General features: G+C 42.1%; 1 protein-coding gene across 9 annotated transcripts in view; it reads right to left on the bottom strand.

Moving 5' to 3' along the window:
- Positions 1–19,693, bottom strand: part of KMT5B (lysine methyltransferase 5B) — a 59,351-nt gene that overhangs the window by 7,183 nt on the left and 32,475 nt on the right. For 5 of the 9 annotated variants that reach the window (XM_023186488.3, XM_023186491.3, XM_023186487.2 and 2 more), the window contains 7 exons: positions 18,640–18,708; positions 13,559–13,724; positions 12,346–12,455; positions 9,800–9,966; positions 9,489–9,508; positions 9,272–9,408; positions 4,958–5,154 (listed from right to left, as the gene is read on the bottom strand). In XM_023186488.3, the coding sequence (XP_023042256.2) occupies positions 4,958–5,154; positions 9,272–9,408; positions 9,489–9,508; positions 9,800–9,966; positions 12,346–12,455; positions 13,559–13,724; positions 18,640–18,708 (866 nt within the window). Of the gene's footprint in view, positions 1–3,697; positions 3,925–4,957; positions 5,155–9,271; positions 9,409–9,488; positions 9,509–9,799; positions 9,967–12,345; positions 12,456–13,558; positions 13,725–17,977; positions 18,709–19,693 lie in introns of those variants that run through there. The other 4 variants (XM_023186495.2, XM_026448799.1, XM_031936666.1 and 1 more) reach the window with 4 other exon arrangements.

Raw genomic sequence — 19,693 nt, forward strand, 5'->3', positions numbered from 1 at the left:
GCCGAAGCAGAAAGCTGGAGGTCCTCCTTGACTCCTGCTCTCCTTAACTGCCTCACCAAGCCAATCACCATGTGCCGCGGAGTCCACCCCTGCAATATCACTGCAACCTGTCTACTCTTCCCTGTCTGGAACACCACAGCCTCCTGCATGAACTATGGCAGTTTTGTTTTTCCTACTGTTTTCCCAACAATCCGTGTACCACCACATAGCCAGGATGACTTTCCTAGTGTATCATGCAGCTTCTGGGTTTTAAACCTTTCAGCAACCTAATGCCCTAAGAATGAAGTCTAAAATTTTAACCTGTGCTCACATCTTTCTTTGCCTGTACTCGTCATGAAGAAAAGCCTTGACTCAAACTCCCCTCTGCCTATAGAGCTGTCTGAAAGGCCCTCTGCTTTGAATATGCTTCACTTGGCCAACTTCTCATCCCCCTGTAAGACTCAGGCAACAACTCTCTCAGGGAGCCTCTCGGGACTTTCTCTGCAATGCCTTTCCTATGTCTTCTTGCAGCACCCAAGAAGCTGCTTCCTTGGTACTTATTTTTACAAGTTGGATGACTCCCATTTTACGGTGATTCTGAAGTCAGCTCTCCCCATCCCATCCCTCCTTCCAAGACATTCATTGTTGACAACAGAAAACCAAAGCACTTTTATGGGTTTGTGTCTAAACTAATATAAACGCTCCATTTTTGAGCACAAAATGGATATGTATTTGATGCTATGTATTGTATCAACACAGAGATTTCACTTACATGTCACCAATGTATTCTAAATTTTTTGAAAAGCATTTTCTCATCAAAAGCCCTGTCAAAAGGTATGCTCATCAAATCAAAGGGGAAAAAAAGACAGGCAAAGAATATGAGAAATGTGACAAAGATGAGGGTCCAGTAGAGTGACAAGAGTCCTTCAATGTCCAAAGAAGCTGCACTGTCCTGGCAGGGGTTGAGAATTTCAGACAGTGAAGGCTAAAGGAGGAAGACAGTGGCCACAATGACAAATTAAAAGTCAATGATTTTTAAAAGTCCATCAAGAAACCAAGGACTAGGACCTAAGTGGGGTAAGCGCCTGTGTTTGAGCTTGCTCTGGCACTTATATGCCTCGTATGACTCTTCCCCTAGTGGCTGGGACAAATCTCAAATGCATGGACCTGGACAGTAATTTTAGGTGGGGGTACACATTCTTTTCAGCAATTACTACATGCTAGGTACTGTGCAAAATGGCCACACTCATCCTAATAAACGCCTTTGGAAGGAAATGCGATTAAAACTACGTGAAAACCAAGCTCGTGTGGACTACTGTGCCTAAGGTCATCCATTTGGTGAATAGAAGAGATAGGACTTGTTAGGCTTCCTGAGCATTAAAATGACTCTTATGCTGCCTGTAAGGCATACTACAGAAGAATTATGGTGTTGGCCTCAACTTATGGGTAAAGGCCCAATTGCATGGCTGTTATGGTCACTTCAGGGTATCCTCAAAATCATAAGGCAGGGTGGCACAAGACTTCCAGCCAGACAAAAGAGTTGTGAACGACACCAAAGCCTTCCTGAGGACTCAGGCTGCACTGGAAATGCGCACCATCAGCGTGAACTAAGATAATACAAGGGCCACAGTCAAGCATCTCCAGAACTTGAGGATCCAGAAAGCCTTTGACAGGACTTTAAAGACCTCGGTCTCAAGGGGTTTACTCGGCACAAGCAGCTTTCATCTGACGTGACCAGCACAGACTGCCAATGGCTACCTGGAACAGGGTGTTAGAACTCGGAAGCAGCCCGAAGGCTCAGCAGAAAAGTGTTCAGATCAACTGATGACATCAGTGACAGCGCAAAAGTGAGAAGCAGCGCCCCAGCCTCTGCATCTAGGATAGGTGCTCCATAGTTAAGATCAACTTCTCCCTCTGGCCGATTCTTCCGGGGCTTGTCCTGACTTGTGGCACATGCAGAGACCCGTGTCTGCATCTCCACAGACTGCTCGCGAGCTTCTCTCTTGTCTCACATTCCCTATCACAGCACTAACTTCAGAGGGGGCACACCAGTCAGCGAGGCATGAGGCCTGAAAAACCAGACTCCTCCAGTCCTGGCATTCAGACCTGTGGACTGGATTTGTGAAAACGGACTCCTTGTTGTCTCTACTTCCGGATGCTAAAGCAGAGTCGCACTGTAGCTCTCAAGGTACTTTCCAAAAAAGCACCTGTATGGAAGAAAATGTTCTTCCAACTACTCAGAACATTTCTTTTTACATGTGTTCAAAGAAAGCAGTTCCTCTATCAGCTGCTAAATTCTAAACGAACCACAGGATGAAGACCAGCAGCCACACAGAAAAAGCATTCCACAAACACGCACAGCATGTGCATCTACCACCCTGGGAGGAGGGCCTGGCAGTGCTGGCTTTCCTGCAGGCTGTGGCTTCCAGAGCTTTTCTTTCAGACAGGTGGAGTGGATGGCTGAGACAAAGACCAAAATAAATACAGCCTAAGAGAACACATGTAAGAACTCAAGAAACCCTTATGTGAACATAACTTAACATACAATGGTCTCAGAGACAACGAAAGCCTCGAGCTCCTTCAAAGAGAGCACTGAACCATGCCTCTCCCCTCTGCCCATGACCTCAGAGTTAGTCACACGGACCCCTGGATTGCTCCAATCATGCTGTGGAAAGGGAACTGGAATAAGGCAAGCACCCCAATACCAGCAGTCACTGCAAAATGTGCACCTTTCTTCTGTAAGGCTGAGACTCCAGCTTAAAGCAATTATTCCGTCCCTCCAAACTTGAAAGCCTGTGCCTCCAGTCTGTTCTGCTAACTTGTGCACCTTTCTTATCCTGGAGCTAAGGCATAAGCTCCCTGAGGAAAGGGCCCATCTCAAACATCTTTGTATGTCTTCAAGAACTAGCAGGATTTCAATAAGTATTTAGTTTATTAATATATATTCCCAAATATTAATTGGTTTAATAAATATTAATAAATGGTTAAATATTAGTACACCCAATGTCTTCCTAAAATTATCTGTATTCTTATCCTTTAAACTAAGTAGTATATTGAGTTCAGTAGCTTATGCACTAGTAATAAAGTTACTACTTAAGCATAAAACACCTACATCACACAGTCATTCAACATGGGCCACTTTGTGGCTGTCTCCACATACAGACGGCAGCAAGAACCTAAGTGGTTTTGTTTAAAAATCACAGGTCTCTGGCCAGGTGCAGTGGCTCACACCTGTAATCCCAGCACTTTGGGAGGCCGAGGCAAGGCGGATCACCTAAGGTCAGGAGATCGAGACCATCCTGGACAACATGGTGAAACCCTGTCTCTACTAAAAATACAAAAATTAGCTGGATGCGGTGACACATGCCTGTAATCCCAGCTGCTCGGGAGGCTGAGGCAGGAGAATCATTTGAACCTGGGAGGTGGGGGCTGAGGCTGCAGTGGGCCTAGAGTATGCCACTGCACTCCAGCCTGGGGACAGAGACTCTGTCTCAAAAAAAAAAAAAAAAAAAAAAAAAAAAGACACAGGTCTTACTATGTTGCCCAGGCTGGTCTCAAACTCCTGGGCTCAAGTGATTCTCCCACCTCAGCCTCCCATGTAGCTGGGACTACAGGTGTGCCACCATTCCTGGCTTTTAAGTGTTTTTATGTCTGCATTGATAAAATGGGCTTCACAAGTCTCCAGTTTCACCAAGGAACCAGACTCAGAAAACAAATGTTCGTTATGCTGCATTTATTATGAGAATCAACAGTCAACAGTTAATGATTGACTAACTCTTGTTCACTTTGGACATTAACGAAAAAGACTGGAATAGGGCTACAGCACTGCTTTTACGCTACACGGGTTATGCTTGGACTCTGACTCCCAGCAGCAGGTAGATTCAGGAATTCATGGTAGTGACATTCACCATCATGGGAAACACCTTCCCTTTTCTTCAGGATTCTCTGTAGTGGAAGAGAGCACCCAGTGTTGGGCTGAGAACATCTGAAAGTAGGGAGAAGAACCTAAAATAATCAGTATCTCAGAGGGCTCTAAGGTGCCAAGAAGTCTCACTGGACATTTAAGTGCCAACAAAGGCATACTTTCGGAATCACCAAGTCAAAACTTTCTAACTTCCGTCTCTCTCAGAGACAAGTCAGACTCAAGAGTCTACTGCTTTAGTGGCAACTACAGAAAACTGATGGTACCCAGAAAAACAGGAGCAATTAGAACGGTTCCAATATCTCAAAGCTCCACAAACAGGATGTGCTTTCCTTTGCCCATTTAGGGTTTCTTCTCTTTCCTTTCTCTTTGTTTAGTCTTCGTTCTCTTTTTCAGTTTCCATCAGATCTTGCCCCCACACACCACTGGCATCTCAGAGGTTGCTTCTTTCTCCTTTCCATCTTTACTCCTACTTTCTGGAGCAGCCAATACAGCATGTCACAATACGGCACTGTTCAAAATGCTCCTCTATCACAATTCTGAGTCTGGCACTGGTGGTCTGTTGAACTGAGTCAGTTCGTTTTGAAAAAGGTCAGCAAGCAATGAAAAGGTGGAAGCCTTGAGGCCAGAAGCTATGAATTCCCCCAAGTCCATCATCTTTTCTAACAAACTGGCTAGGTACTGGAATGTACAGAGCCTAGTAATTCTACTCAGTCCTTTTGTCTTCTTGCAGGACCTAGCGACATCATCACAGTCTCTAACACCTTGAAAATGTTTAAAACATATGATGACCTTGGAACATATGACGAGGAACTCATATCCAGTTACCAAGGTATTCAAGAAAAATAGTCTAGAGGACGGTACTGAAGTTGGAGGTGGGATACAAACTGTGCCTCTGTACTCAAATCATGTCTAGAGCCTTGAAGTGCTGCCAAAGCTCACAAGTCCCAGTCTCTTTCAGTATTTAAAAGTTTAAAACTACTGAAGCACACTTTATAAAGCAAATTGTGTGAAAATACTTTTAAAAGATATGCTTATCAAATCTCCCTTACTTACTTGCATTGTTTTTTTCCTGAGTGGTATCTGCATCAGTGTTAGAGCTGACAGATTGACTGTCTGAATTTTTGCTGCTGTCACCTAACTTTTTAAGCCTATTTAAACGTTTATCTGTTTCTCTGAGTCCATATTTGCTATTGATAACAGGAGCAGGCGCAGGCAGTCCCACTCTGGATTTAAAAGCACCAGTTCCCCGTCTGAAAGAGAAAATAGCACAGGTTAAACGAAGAGAACACACTTTCTTATAATAAGCTTAACTGCTGAGGGTACTTGGCTACAGGTTAACAGATGTGATGAGCTGCTGAGGCCTTAATCACCACTGGAAACCCAGGACTTGAACTCACAAAGGAAATTAAGCATCTATATTATAAAATTAACTTTAAATCTATACTTAAAATAATGAAACAACTTGTTATGAGTATTATCAAACGTTAATAGCCTATGAGAAACTACTGGACCTTGTAAAATTTGTTTTCCTTTTTTTTTTTTTTCGAGACAGGGTCTCACTCTACCGGTGCAGGCTGGAATACAGTGGCATGATCATGGCTCACTGCAGCCTCAACCTCCCAGGCTCCAGCAGTCCTCCCACCTCAGCCTCCTGAGTATCTGGGACCATAAGAGTGTACCACCACCACCAGCTAATTTTTAAATTTTTTTGTAGAGATGGGGCCTCGCTATGTTGCTCAAGCTGGTCTCCAACTGCTGGGCTCAAGGAATCTTCCCAGCTGGATCTCCCAAAGTGTTGGGTTTACAGGCGTGAGCCACCACACCCAGCCCTTTAATAAACATTGCCAGATTACTTTGCCAAAGGAATAGAGTAAATCATGGTCCTACTAGCATGGTATGAGTTCCTGTTTCTCCACATCCTCACCAATGGTACATTGTACTCCTTAAATTTTGCCAAAGTGGGCGGGGCACAGTGGCTCACACCTGTAATCCCACCACTTTGGGAGGCTGAGGTGGGTGGATCACGAGGTCAAGAGATAAAAGAGACCATCCTGGAAAACACGGTGAAACCCTATCTCTACCAAAAACACACAAAAAAAATTAGCCGGGCGTGATGGCGGGCGCCTGTAGTCCCAGCTACTCGGGAGGCTGAGGCAGAAGAATCGCTTGAACCTGGAAGGTGGAGGTTGCAGTGAGCCAAGATTGCACCACTAAACTCCAGCCTGGCAACAGAACGAGACTCCATTTAAAAAAAAAAAAAAAATTTTTTTTTTTTTTTTTTTTTGCCTAAGTGATGAGTGAAAATGAGTACCTAATCTTGTTTTAATCTCCTAGTTTATGGCCATTTGTTTTCCTGTGAACCATCTCTGCATCTCTTTCTCCTTTACCTTTTTTCCTATTTGACTGTCTTTTCCTTATAAGCTTATAGGAGCTTTTTGTTATTAGAATTTTTTTTTTTTTTTCCTGCGACACAGTCTTGCTGTGTCGCCCAGGCTGAGAGTGCAGTGGTGTGATCTTGGCTCACTGCAACCCCTGCCTCCAGGGTTCAAGCGATTCTCCTGCCTCAGCCTCCTGAGTAGCTGGAATTACAGGTGTGCACCACCATGCCTGGCTAGTTTTTGTATTTTTAGTAGAGATGGGGTTTTGCCATGTTGGCCAGGCTGGTCTCGAACTCCTGACCTCAGGTAATCCACCTGTCTTGGTCTCCCAAAGTGCTGGGATTATAGGCGTGAACCACATGTGCGTGGCCTTTGCTTTAAATTTTCTAGAGTACAATATGCAGTACTTGTGAACATACTACAACTACTATTGTCAGTACAGCGTAGCACAGAAACATGCTTCAATGTATCCTGCAGGGTCTAGCGCAACTCAGTGTCTGCACACGACTCCATCCATTCTTGCTTCTTCAAAGAGCCTCTTCCTTTTACCCTCTGGCTCTCAGCACAGTGTGTGTCCCCTTCACTGAACTGCCCTGACAGCTGGCACTGTGCTGGTCTTGTTTATCCTGCACGTACCTGGCCTAACATTAAGTAACTGCTCCGTTAATATGTAATGAATAATGGAATGAGCTCCTAGATGCATCTTCCCAGCTAATTTCTGTAAAGGCAGAAATAATTTGGTGTTTCTGAGAATTTCAAGAATATATGCAGCCAATCTTGAAATCAAATTGCTCAAACAGTCTGACAATAGCCATGGTCACTATTCTGTTCCATTTAAAAAGGACTTCCACATGTTTCTATTTCTCACACTAACCCTGTGGAGTAGGTGGGATTATCCTCATTTTCACCAGTGAGAAAACAAAGGCTCATGAAAGAGAACTAAACCGCTCAATGAAAATGGCTATACCTGCAGTTCTAAACCAGGGAAAGAGCTGTTTCAGTGTTGGTCTGGAATCCTGAGTATGTGGTTAGGTGTTTTCAGGACCACCTCCAAACACTTCATCATATTTATTTACTCTATTCATTTGTTTACCAAATATTTATCAAGGACTTACTATGCGCCAGGGTACTGTTCTGTATTCTGGGGATATAGCAGAAAATAAAACAGATACAAACCCCTGCCTTCATGGGGCTTATATTCTAATGGGAAAATAACCAGAAACCAATAATTATAGTTAACATTTGTGTATTAACTGTGTGCTATTCTACATGCTTTACAGGAAATAACAAATTTAATCTTCATATCAACCCTACAAAATAGGTTCTGATGTTATCCCCATTTTACAGATGGGGAAATTAAGGCACAAAGCAGCTAAATGACTTGCCTTACACATCACATAGCTAATGAAATGCAGAGTTGCAGGATTCCAACCCAGGCAGTCTGATTTCAGATGACAGGCACTTAACTGTTATACTATGTTTCCTCTACAAAATTATTTTGAAACATTATTGAACTATAATTAAACTACTTTATAGATGAAAGGACTGGTCAAAGATCTAACCAACATGTGAATAATTTTTTTTTTTTTTTTTTTTTGAGACGGAGTCTCGCTCTGTCGCCCAGGCTGGAGTGCAGTGGCCGGATCTCAGCTCACTGCAAGCTCTGCCTCCCGGGTTTACGCCATTCTCCTGCCTCAGCCTCCCGAGTAGCTGGGACTACAGGCGCCCGCCACCTCGCCCGGCTAGTTTTTTGATTTTTTAGTAGAGACGGGGTTTCACCGTGTTTGCCAGGATGGTCTCGATCTCCTGACCTCGTGATCCACCCGTCTCGGCCTCCCAAAGTGCTGGGATTACAGGCTTGAGCCACCGCGCCCGGCCCCATGTGAATAATTTTTATGTAGAAAAAGGTAAATTTTATGTCCCTCTGCCCTGGCAAAAATTCAGCAGCACTAGGAACTGGTTTTCTGCCACATCTTTATGGTAAGGAGCCCACTCAACGCTGGGAGAGAGATGGCTACGGTAGCACTGTGACTTTATGACTCCATCCTCTCTCACTGAACAGATGGAAATCCCTGGCTATCCAGAAAGGAGGGAAATGGTGACTGGGGTATCTACCCACTGCAACCTCTAGGCTGGCTATTTGTAGGTATCTTAAAGTGGGAGAAGTGACACTAATAACTTTGATCGTATCTCCAAAAGCAGTATGAGGTAGAAAGAATGAGGACTCTGAAGTTAGGCTGACTGGGGTCTGATACTTATGTTTTGGTACTTGCAATGTGGGTACCTCCTAGCTCTTTCATGAATACCTGTGAGAACTGAACAAGGTGAGGTGAGTAAAGTGCCTGGCACAGTGCAAGCTGTGCAAAATGGACTTCAGGTTTCCTTCTCTGTGGCCTGTGTGGTCTGCACTGCCTTCGAGGGGACTCTTCCTGCAGCCCTTGCCTGCCTGCGCCTGTGGCGCTCCCTTCACGGTGCTCTCACCTACAGAAGTCACTGTGATGAGCAATATGAATTGCCGGTCCTGCCAATGCAGATGTGGGGGATTTCTGTAAAGACTTCAGGACTCTGGATGAGACACAAAAAACCGTAAAACCAAAATTCCAGAAGACACAGCTTGATAATATGCAAGACGGCTATCAGTGGGAACTCCACTTGACATTCTGATGGGGCAGCCCCATTCTGGCACTGCGTGTGTGCATGTGTGGGAGCTATTAGCCCTTCTCTCCTTAAGCACAGCTGTTTTCTGGCCCACTCTTAGCTGGTAATATTAAGATTTTAAAGGGCAATTTAAAATTTATTTAAGAACATTCCAGTGTCCCTAAATAGTTGTGCAGCATTTGACTGTGTTCATATACATTGCACCGGCTGCTATGCTAAAGAACATAAAGACTATCTCTGCATTTAAACAATGAAGAGATGTGAGTTTAATCCCCATAATCAGGTTGTTAACAAAAAATGTTGAGGCTGAACATTTTCCTTAACACTTTACCTTTCGCAAGTGTAACACTCGCAGAACTCATTATTTTCTCCAAAGAACCCATCTCCATAATAACAAGAAATTTCTTCTCCAGGTTCAATATCTCTCAGAGCCTTCACACATGCTGTATCTCGACCAGTTGACACAAACTAAAATAAAAGTAACTCAGTAAGAAACTCACACCTGAAGCAAAAACAAAATACTTGAAGAAATTTTTTTTAATGCTTACCTTACAATTAGGTCTGCAATCTGAAAAATATCCAAAAGATAAAGTCAATTAACTGTTGATAAGATCAGAAACACGAACAATTACAGAAATCTGAAATAAGCTTTCCATATAACTTTACAACTTTTGATAGGAGTTTAGATCTCAAATTCAACTAAAGGAATATACATTTATTTTAATAAGTTTGTGGAAAAATGTCTATTTCAAATTCTTCTTTAAAGGAAGATAAAGATTTGACTGAGGTTGACGAGGCCATTCTAGCAGTTAGCAAGAACGCCCAACACTAGCACCAACACCTTGGAAATACAGCTTACCATGGTTTATAAATGCAGCAGGACCCAGCCAGAGTTGAGCACAGTTTTTCCTTGTGGAATACATGACACTGAAGTCGTTTTCTCCATGTCTAAGTAGCATGTTCTCCTCAATTTCTGAAAGTTCGGCAATACAACCCACCAGTAATTCTATTTTGTCATTTCGTTTCCTATTTAAAATATGTGATGTGTTAAAAATTACTAGTAATTAAAAATAGTAAGGCTTCTTTTAATAAAATAACCCTGACAATAAATATCAGACACTGAAAACTATACTTTAGTTAGCTCACTGGGATCCCCACCTGGCTATCCTTCTCTTCCACCTTGGAGCTCCACAGCCTTGTGCCATGGTTACTTGTGTACCCATCTTATTCCTGCAAGAGAACGGAAACTCAACCAGGACAAGGACTATGCCCCCTATGTCTCTGAACCCCCTGGTGTGGTGTTTTGCAAGCAGAAAGTACTCAAATACTTGCAGCACTGAATTAAACTTTCTGACTGCTGGATGAACGAAGCAGGCAGGGACCAGTGGCAGTAAAGGTTATGAGGATCCGGAATTGTGGTGCCACTCTTTAGAGCACACCATCCACTAGGAATGTAATGCAAGCCAAATTTTCAATCTTAAATTTTTTAGCAGCCACACTGAGAAAGTTAAGTGAATATAGGTGAAATTACTTTAACAACATATTTTATTTTATTTTTTTTGAGACGGAGTCTCCCTCTGTTGCCCAGGCTGAAGTGCAGTGGCGTGGTCTCGGCTCACTGCAACCTCTGCCTCCTGGCTTCAAGCGATTCTCCCGCCTCAGCCTCCCAAGTAGCTGGGACTACAGGCGTACACCACCACACCCAGCTAATTTTTTTTTTAATTTTTACTAGAGACGGGGTTTCACCATGTTGGCCAGGATGGTCTTGATCTCTTGACGTCATGATCTGCCCACCTCGGCCTCCCAAAGTGCTGGGATTACAGGTGAGCCACTGTGCCTGGCCAACAATATATTTTAACCCAATATCCAAAATACGATTTCAGTAGGTAATACAAGAACCACGAATGGGAATAAAATTTAATATGAAATCTGGCGTGTACAGCACACTTACAGTGCTTCTCAATTCAGACTAGCCACATTTCAAGGACTCAAGGGCTGGTCGCTACTGTACTGGGCGGCACAGCTCTAGGATCCTAGATCTCTTTTTTTTTTGAGACGGAGTCTCGCTCTGTCACCCAGGCTGGAATGCAGTGGCCGGATCTCAGCTCACTGCAAGCTCCGCCTCCCAGGTTTACGCCATTCTCCTGCCTCAGCCTCCCTAGTAGCTGGGACTACAGGCGCCCGCCACCACACCCGGCTAGTTTTTTGTATTTTTTAGTAGAGACAGGGTTTCACCATGTTAGCCAGGATGGTCTCGATCTCCTGACCTCGTGATCCACCCTTCTCGGCCTCCCAAAGTGCTGGGATTACAGGCTTGAGCCACTGCGCCCGGCCTGGACCCTAGATCTCAAACCTACACACCTATCTGCAACACAGGGAGCCACACAATCCAACTAGCAGGCTCAATACATCCTGAGGTAAATGAGGCACATTTCATGTATGCACACTCACCCCAGAGGCCTGGCAATAAGGTTCTTTTACCTATCCCATTTTCAGATATCTGACCCCCAAAATTTTTGCTGTAGAAATATTGGAGGATGGGTACATAAGGAGCTACATGTCTTTCCTGGGAGATAGTATAGGGAACAGGCACGACAGGAAAGAAAATACAGTAGTATATATTCTCTTTCATCTGTAATTTTTATCCCTCTTAGCTGGGCTCAACTCTGATTTTTTTGAGATAGAGTCTCACTCTATTGCCCAGGCTGGAGTGCAGTGATGCGATCTCGGCTCACTGTAGCCTCTGTCTCCTGGGTTCAAGTGATTCTCCTGCTTCAGTCACCCAAGTAGCTAGGACTACAGGTGTGTACCACCACGCCCAGCCCATTTTTGTATTTTTAGTAGAGACAGGGTTTCACCATGTTGGTCAGGCTGGTCTCGAACTCCTGACCTCAAGTGATCCACCTGCCTTGGCCTCCCAAAGTGCTGAAATTATAGGTGTGAGCCAACACCCCCCACCAACTCTACTACTTTTATTGAAGCTGGCATATATATATGTGTATTTTTAAGCAACTAGTGCTTTAGGGAGGTTTCCACCCATAAAACTAGGATCATTAAGACTTTAGGCCCAACCTTTCTTCTAGGCCAGCAGAAGACTGACTGTGGAAGCCAGGTTATCTAATAATGGTGTCCACAGCCCTTCAGCAATCACATCACTGAACAGGCATCCACAGTCAATAAAGAGAAAATGAAAAGCAATTTGGCCTAGAGATGGGATCTGGTTCAACTGAGACTTCTGATTTCCTGATTCTGACTCCAGCTGATGGGCCAAGGCAACGGCACTGCATTGGCTACCTCAGGCTAAACTCTGGCTTCATTCCTTACCATGAATTTCTTAGCACTTCTACAATAATTTAGAAGAGAACTTTAAATTAAATTAAAGGTTTATACTAGTAGAATAGTTACCACTCTTTTGTTGCAACTATTTTGGCTCCATTTTGTTCTGATGAGTATCTATTACATGGCAATATTTCAAATCCACTGTCAGTTGCAAACATTCGCAAATAAATAAATACCTAAAACAGAAAAAAAAAAAATTGATAATGATTTTAAATGGTATACCCTGCTAGACTTTCTTAGAATTATAAAAGCAAACCACCCGCAATGATGAAAAAAATGTAACATCTAGCCTGGGCAAAATAGCGAGACTATTTCTCTACGAAAAAAACATTAGCCAAGCATGGTGGCATGTACCTTTAGTGCCAGCTACTTGGGAGGCTGAGAGGAAGGATCACTTGAGACTGAGATGGAAGCTACAGTGAGCCATAATCAGGCCACTGCACTCCAGACTGGGTGACAGAGCAAGACTCTGCCTCTAAAAAACAATAAAATAAACAAAAAAAGTAAGATCATTAAGTAACAAACTTTATTGTTACTCAAGAGTTTTGAATGTCACAATTTTTCTGATTTTGCAATATTTGCACTACAGTAACTAGCTGAACACCTCTAACCAAAAAATTCAAAATCCTCCCATGAGCATTTCCTTTGAGTGTCATGTCAGCATTCAGAAAGTTTCAGATTTTGGAGCATTTCAAATTTTTGGGTTAAGGGTACTCTCTCTATATGAGAACCTAACGGCTTGTTTCCCTTAAGGCTCACAATGAATTTCACCTCAACATGACAAAGTTTTCTCTCCTTTTTTGGTTTTAGAGACAGGGTCTTGCTCTGTCTCCCAGGGCTGGAGCACAGTGGCAAGATCATAGCTCAGTGCAGCCTCTAACTCCTGGGCACAAGCAATCCTTCTGGCTCTGCCTCCTGAGTAGCTGGAACTACAAACTCCAAAGGTGCACACTACCATGCCTGGCTAATTTTTTTATTCTTATTTTTTTAGAGATGGAGTCTTGCTATGTTGCCCAGGCTGGTCTCGAAGTCCTAGCCTTAAGCAATACTCCCTGCCTTAGCCTACCAAAGTGCTGGGATTACAAGCATGAGCCACTGAGCCTGGCCCAGTTTTTTCTTTGGACTGTCATTTAAATGACTATGTGTTACAAGATCTTCAGACTGATTAGTTTTATGAAAAATAAATTTAAAATTTCAGTATTAACTAACATTTAGGGTTTTAATTTACTTCACTATTCTTACCCAAATAGGTTAACAGCATCAGTCTTAATAAACTTACATGTTCTTTGAATAACTTCTCCTGCATTTTATTCTTGTTGAGAAAATAGTGCCGTGCCCATTCGCCTGAAGTCAAACATTTGAAGGCTTTCTCCAAGTGTTCATCTTTCTTAAAACGTTCAATTACTTCCTTTAGTTCTTCCTGCCTTCCTTTAATAGGCCGAAATCTGAAAGAAATCAAAGTAATGAATGGGTTACCTGCCACAATCCTTGCACCACTGATCCATCTTAAGAGACCTTGAGAAAGAGCTAATACCCTAAAAACAGCCATGGTTATCAGAGCAAAGATCTAAGAGAAGAGAACAACAAACAATAGTCTTGACTACTACTATTCAAGTAATACTGATCACCTGGATATGCAACTTCTCTTTTTTCAATCTGTTATTTTAATATTTTTATTTCACTGTTATCTCATTAACTGTGAGGTGAGCAGATGATTCAAACAAAAGCTGTCTGATTCAGACTTACACTAGTTGTCAACTTAGGGAGATATAAAATCAAAGCTCTAAAATACAGCACACCTAATTTAGAGTTAGAATGACAAGAATCTTTTTAAAACATGCAAAATCAAGCTGGAAGAGTGCCAGGCAATGAATTTCAGAAGTATGATGATGTAAACAAAACCATGCCACACACAAAAACACTGTTTATGTACACAGTTAGAAAAACACCCCAAACTAAGTATTCCAACAGGCTTTGAAACACACCTTGATGTTCTAACCACCCATGTCAAAGTCACCTTTGATGACGGCATTCAGAGAACAAAACGAGTACAAGCAGTATAACTCTAGTGGTGAAACTGCTATACTGGTAATGTAGGAAAACTGATGCGGTGGAGTTTTGTTTTTTTTTTTTTTTTTTTTTTTTTATTTGAGACGGAGTCTCACTCTGTGGCCCAGGCTGGAGTGGAGGGCAGTGGTGTGATCCTGGCTCACTGCAACCTCTGCCTCCCGTGTTCAAGCGACTCTCTTGCCTCAGCCTCCCATGTAGCTGGGATTACAGGCGTGTGCCACCATGCCCAGCTAATTTTTGTATTTTTAGTAGAGACCATGTTGGCTAGGCTGGTCTTGAACTCCTGACCTCAAGTCATCTGCCCACCTCGGCCTCCCAAAGTGCTGGGATTACAAGTGTGAGCCACTGTGTCTGGCCTGCTGGGGGAGAATTGAAAATACTTCTATTGTAGAATCAGCCATAATGATGTCTTCAGAATATTATACCATTAGGTCTATATTAATGCACGATGCAGTCATAGTCCAAGCAAGACAATATTTGTGAACCCCTCATTCTAAAGCTGTGTTTTCAGTAAAACATGTACTATAAAGTTACTCACACTTAATTTCAAATTTTCTTTTCATGTCAATTTCATAAAGCTAATTCTCCCAACCAAAATTTTTATTAAAAAAAAAAGTTTTATTTTATTTTCATAAAGCTAATTCTCCTCGGATTATGGCCAGGTGTTGGTGGCTCTCGCCTATAATCCCAGCTCTTTGGGATGCCAACGCGGGTAGATCACGAGGTCAGGAGATCAAGACCATCCTGGCCAACATGGTGAAACCCCGTCTCTACTAAAATGCAAAAAATTAGCCAGGCGTGATGGCGTACGCCTGCAGTCCTAGCTACTCAGGAGGAGGCTGAGGCAGCGGAATTGCTTGAACCCGAGAGGCAAGGTTGGAGTGAGCCAAGATCACGCCACTGCACTTCAGCCTGGTGACAGAGTGAGACTCCGTCTCAAACAAAACAAAACGAAACAAAAATAAAACATCCAACAGAAAAGAGGAATCACAGATTGACATTCAAATAAAATACATTAAGAAAAAATATTAGTGGTTCAGGACAAAAAAATATGTGTCTTACTCTGACATTTAAAACTGTACATTTCATAAACCTGAATATGCTAAAATTGAGAAGTAAGATGTAGCACAAACTCCAGCAAAGGAAGCATTCAGCAGAATTGTTTTCCTAGAGAAGCTATCATACATGCATTCATAGTATTTCAGTAAGATTTCAAGCCACAATATTTCATCAAGGATTATTAGGTGCTGTGTTGTGTATACAGTGGCATATATGTGCTATGGTGAAAAACACAAGAGAAGACATGGCCACTGTTCTTGAATGGAAAATGTAATTGGGACTAAAAGACATATATACGCATCAAACAATTAAGCAAGCCATCGATATGCAAATGCATGTTAATATGCTAAAAACTACATTGCTATAGCACCTAAAAGTATGGAAATTATAACTAGGGTGTAAAATGTACGTGGGAAAGGTTTAAGAAAAACACATTACAGGCAGGGAAGAATCAAAAAGAAGGAAGAGTGAGGGGAAGTCCAAGAAGAAGATCTTAATAAAGCTGGAACCAAAGAGTTGACCAGGGTCAGCTAGTTAGCAATAATAAAGTGAAGTACCAGAATCAGGAAGAGGAAAGACATGAGGTCCTGAGCAGCTATAATACTGTTTACTGGAGAGGATCATTGGAAGACTTCAGGTATATTAATGCATACTGATCCTACCAGGAGCTTACTAGCTACAGGCTCTAGTCATGTTTTGTTTTGTTTTAAATTCAGTAATCCCGAATTCTCAAAACTATTTGCAGAACCATCTGAGAGTTCAAACATATCCTAAAGATAATACTGAATGAATGAATGGGGCCCTATTTTCCATTTTCAATCAACTGGTATACAAGCCTCTACAGACAGATACATGCAAGTCCTTTAAAAAATTCAGAACGTCTTACTAGGCTGTCAACATATGGTGTCAGGGAACCACCAAGAAAATAAAGAGCTGCAGAACTGGCAAAGCATCCACACATCCATATTAAACTACTTGTAGCCATCACAGTTGATTGTGTCAAGATGCCATCTCCAAGACATTCAACTGAAACCATTCTTGCTGCAATCCTACACTACATGGTTATTTGCATATGAAGGACAGATAAGACAACAAAGAAGCTCCCAGCTAAGGCATGACCCATCAAGCAATATGCAATATGAAATGGTGGGAAACAGATAACCCATGTTTTATGTGGCAATCAGGAAAGCAATAGTTCACTTTAAGCAAATGCAATAAATTATCCATGCCGTTAAATGACAGGGCTACAAACGACAGAAAGGGCCAAGCTATCTTTACACGTTCAATGTGAAAGTGATCAATGGGAACATTATACAAAAATTAGTTATAGACCTGGAATGAAACTTGGCTATTTTTAATAGGCTTTACGTGTGTTCTATGCTTCCTGAAACAAGTTCATTCCTATCTAAAAATGCCTTCAGGTACCTTTAGTTTTGTTTACTTTTTATTCATAATGCCAAACAATTTATATGCTGAAACCAACACAAAATAGTCAACTCTTGATTTAGTAGCATTCTGCCTACCTTCCCTGCGTTGACTTCTGTTTCCGCTTTCCTAACTTTATTGCCTCAAACATAAATAAAATCCCTGAAACTATCCCTTGCTACCCATAGCAAGAACCTCTATTTCACTGAAACTGTAAGTTGCTGTCCCAAACCTGTTAAAACTTACTGTCACAGTTGGCTGCTATAGGCATGAAATGACAGTGAGGAAAAGGGGGAAGAAAATGGTTATAGGTGCAGACAGGCAGGAGATGAGACAGTTTTCAATAATCCTACAGAAGTATGTAAAAGTCAGCTGGCTGACAGTCCAAATCAAATCCCATTATAACAAATACTGTGGAAAATAGAAGTTAAGACTGTTACACCTATTAGGGCCGGTGCAAACACACTGAGAACCTTAGGGGAATTTTTTTTTTCCTATTATTGAACAGAAAAATATCCTCTCTCCTTAACTACCATCACTCTAAATCTCCCACATAAACTGCATAAAACTATCCTTTTACTCTGGCACTTAAAGGCCAGATAATTTAGAATCACCCTTTTGTTCCACAAATGAGGAAAATAAGGCCCAACAAGGATCAGTAGATGGCCAGTGACTTAGGGCTGATGAAGGGAAGACCTGGGATATACCCTGGCCTTTCTGGTTCCTGTTACATGACCTGGCTCAGGAAAGCCTTCCTCACATTGTTTCATGGTTAGAAGAGGATTTAACTTGCGTTTGCCATTGAGCATCAGCACTGGGCCCAGCCAGAGAGAGTTCTAGCTTGTATATTGACAATACAGTGGAAAGGATGGATGCAAATGTGAATTTTAAGATTTAGTATTTGGGTGGGTGGTGGGTGGCAAGGGAGGCAAGAAAAACAGGTATTCGGCATTTCCAAATCAATATGCCCCATCCTCCCTCCCCTAACAGAAAATTTGCTACTTTAAATCAACCAAATATATCTATTTTTTCTCTTCTTACACTTCTGATCAATGGCTGGTATAAGAAAAATAAAAATGTCATTTACAATTGGTTATTATTAAAGGGGCAGGAAAAAAACATATGAATTCACACTCCCACACACCTGTTCCCCACTCTTTCCAGAGACTCACTTCCCAGGTTTTCTTGCTATTTGGTTTTTCTGTCTCCCCACTGTGGCAGTGAAGAAAAGTTGTAGACTGTATTAGCTGTGCTACTGTGCCCTTCATTAGCATGCACAATCAAAAGCTGACTGGAGGGGTGGGGAACAGGAAGGGGAACAGAAAAAAGGGAGACAGGGAAGGAGAGAGGAAGAGAGAAAAATGCTCAAATATTTAAGATATAAAATAAAACCATGAGGCAACATAGTGAACACATTTCCCCCTCTGAAGAAAGTTTAGCTGCAAATCGACAGTTTGTAGACGCTGAGCAAGTAGTCACAGAGCAGCTCTTCATTCCTTCTTGACCTGAAAATAAATAAGAACCAAAAACATACCTGGCTGAGTCCTGCAATCAGTGCTCAGCTAATCACATGGAGTGACTCCTGATCTTTTGATGAATGATTTGTTTCTCTTAAAATCACCCTGTTATGAAGTACAAGTGGTTTTTTAAAAAATACAACCATTATCAAACTACTTTAAAAGGTTTGTAAAATGTTCTAAAACTCTAATTTATGCTGACACTTCAACTTACTCAACATAAAAGAACATTTTAAAAGGCTGGAATGGGTTAGTCAGTATCTCATTGTTTGTAACACACACTACCTACCTCACAGGGTTGTTGTGAGAAAAACTGTCAGATTTTGAAAAATGCCTTGAGCTCCTCGAAGGAAAGGCGCTATATAAATGCAAAAACAAACAACAAAAATAAAAAGCTATTTGTATAATCTGTACTTGTAATTTCTAAACAGACTTACAATATTCGTTGTTGCAAAAATCTTTAAAACTCTGTGATACTTAAGAACTTTAAGATGCCACGGGTGGGCGTGGTGGGATAGAAGCCATGCTGCTGAAATTCTCTGCTTCCCACAGAATACACCTTACCATGAAGTTAGAAGCTTTGAAAACGTTCTTTACGGATTCTAGTCAAGCACTTAATTTTAAAGTGATATTTAAAGTGATTCATACATTAATATCCAATATTGGATATGAATAATCAAATACATATATAAGCAAAATAAAAATTAGATGGTTACAGCAGTAGAAAGATGAGTAAGGACTGTGCAGGCTGACGTTCTGATTAGAAACACGAAGAAAAGTTCCAGAGAGAAACTCAGTGTCCTGAGGTGACTCCGCTGATGTTTAAATGCTGTCTCCTGCTCAGCTCACTGCTGGCCTGAGTCTCCTTCAGCCTCAAAAAAGGGGCATTACTGAAAGCACTGATCCCTTTCTTAACAATATCCCACTCCTACTCCATTTAAAAATCAGAGGTATAGGCCGGGCGTGGTGGCTCAAGCCTGTAATCCCAGCACTTTGGGAGGCCGAGACGGGCAGATCACGAGGTCAGGAGATCGAGACCATCCTGGCTAACACAGTGAAACCCCGTCTCTACTAAAAAAAATACAAAAAACTAGCCGGGCGTGGTGGCGGGCGCCTGTAGTCCCAGCTACTCGGGAGGCTGAGGCAGGAGAATGGCCTAAACCCGGGAGGCAGAGCTTGCAGTGAGCTGAGATCCGGCCACTGCACTTCAGCCTGGGCGACAGAGCGAGACTCCATCTCAAAAAAAAAAAAAATCAGAGGTATAAACAACAACTATTTTCTTCTTGTTAAAAAGAAAAATTTAGGTTTCATAATTGACAAAAGTCAATTAAGTTCAAATTTCT

The sequence above is a fragment of the Piliocolobus tephrosceles genome, chromosome 13 (assembly GCF_002776525.5).
Source record: "Piliocolobus tephrosceles isolate RC106 chromosome 13, ASM277652v3, whole genome shotgun sequence".
Lineage (NCBI taxonomy): Eukaryota > Metazoa > Chordata > Mammalia > Primates > Cercopithecidae > Piliocolobus > Piliocolobus tephrosceles.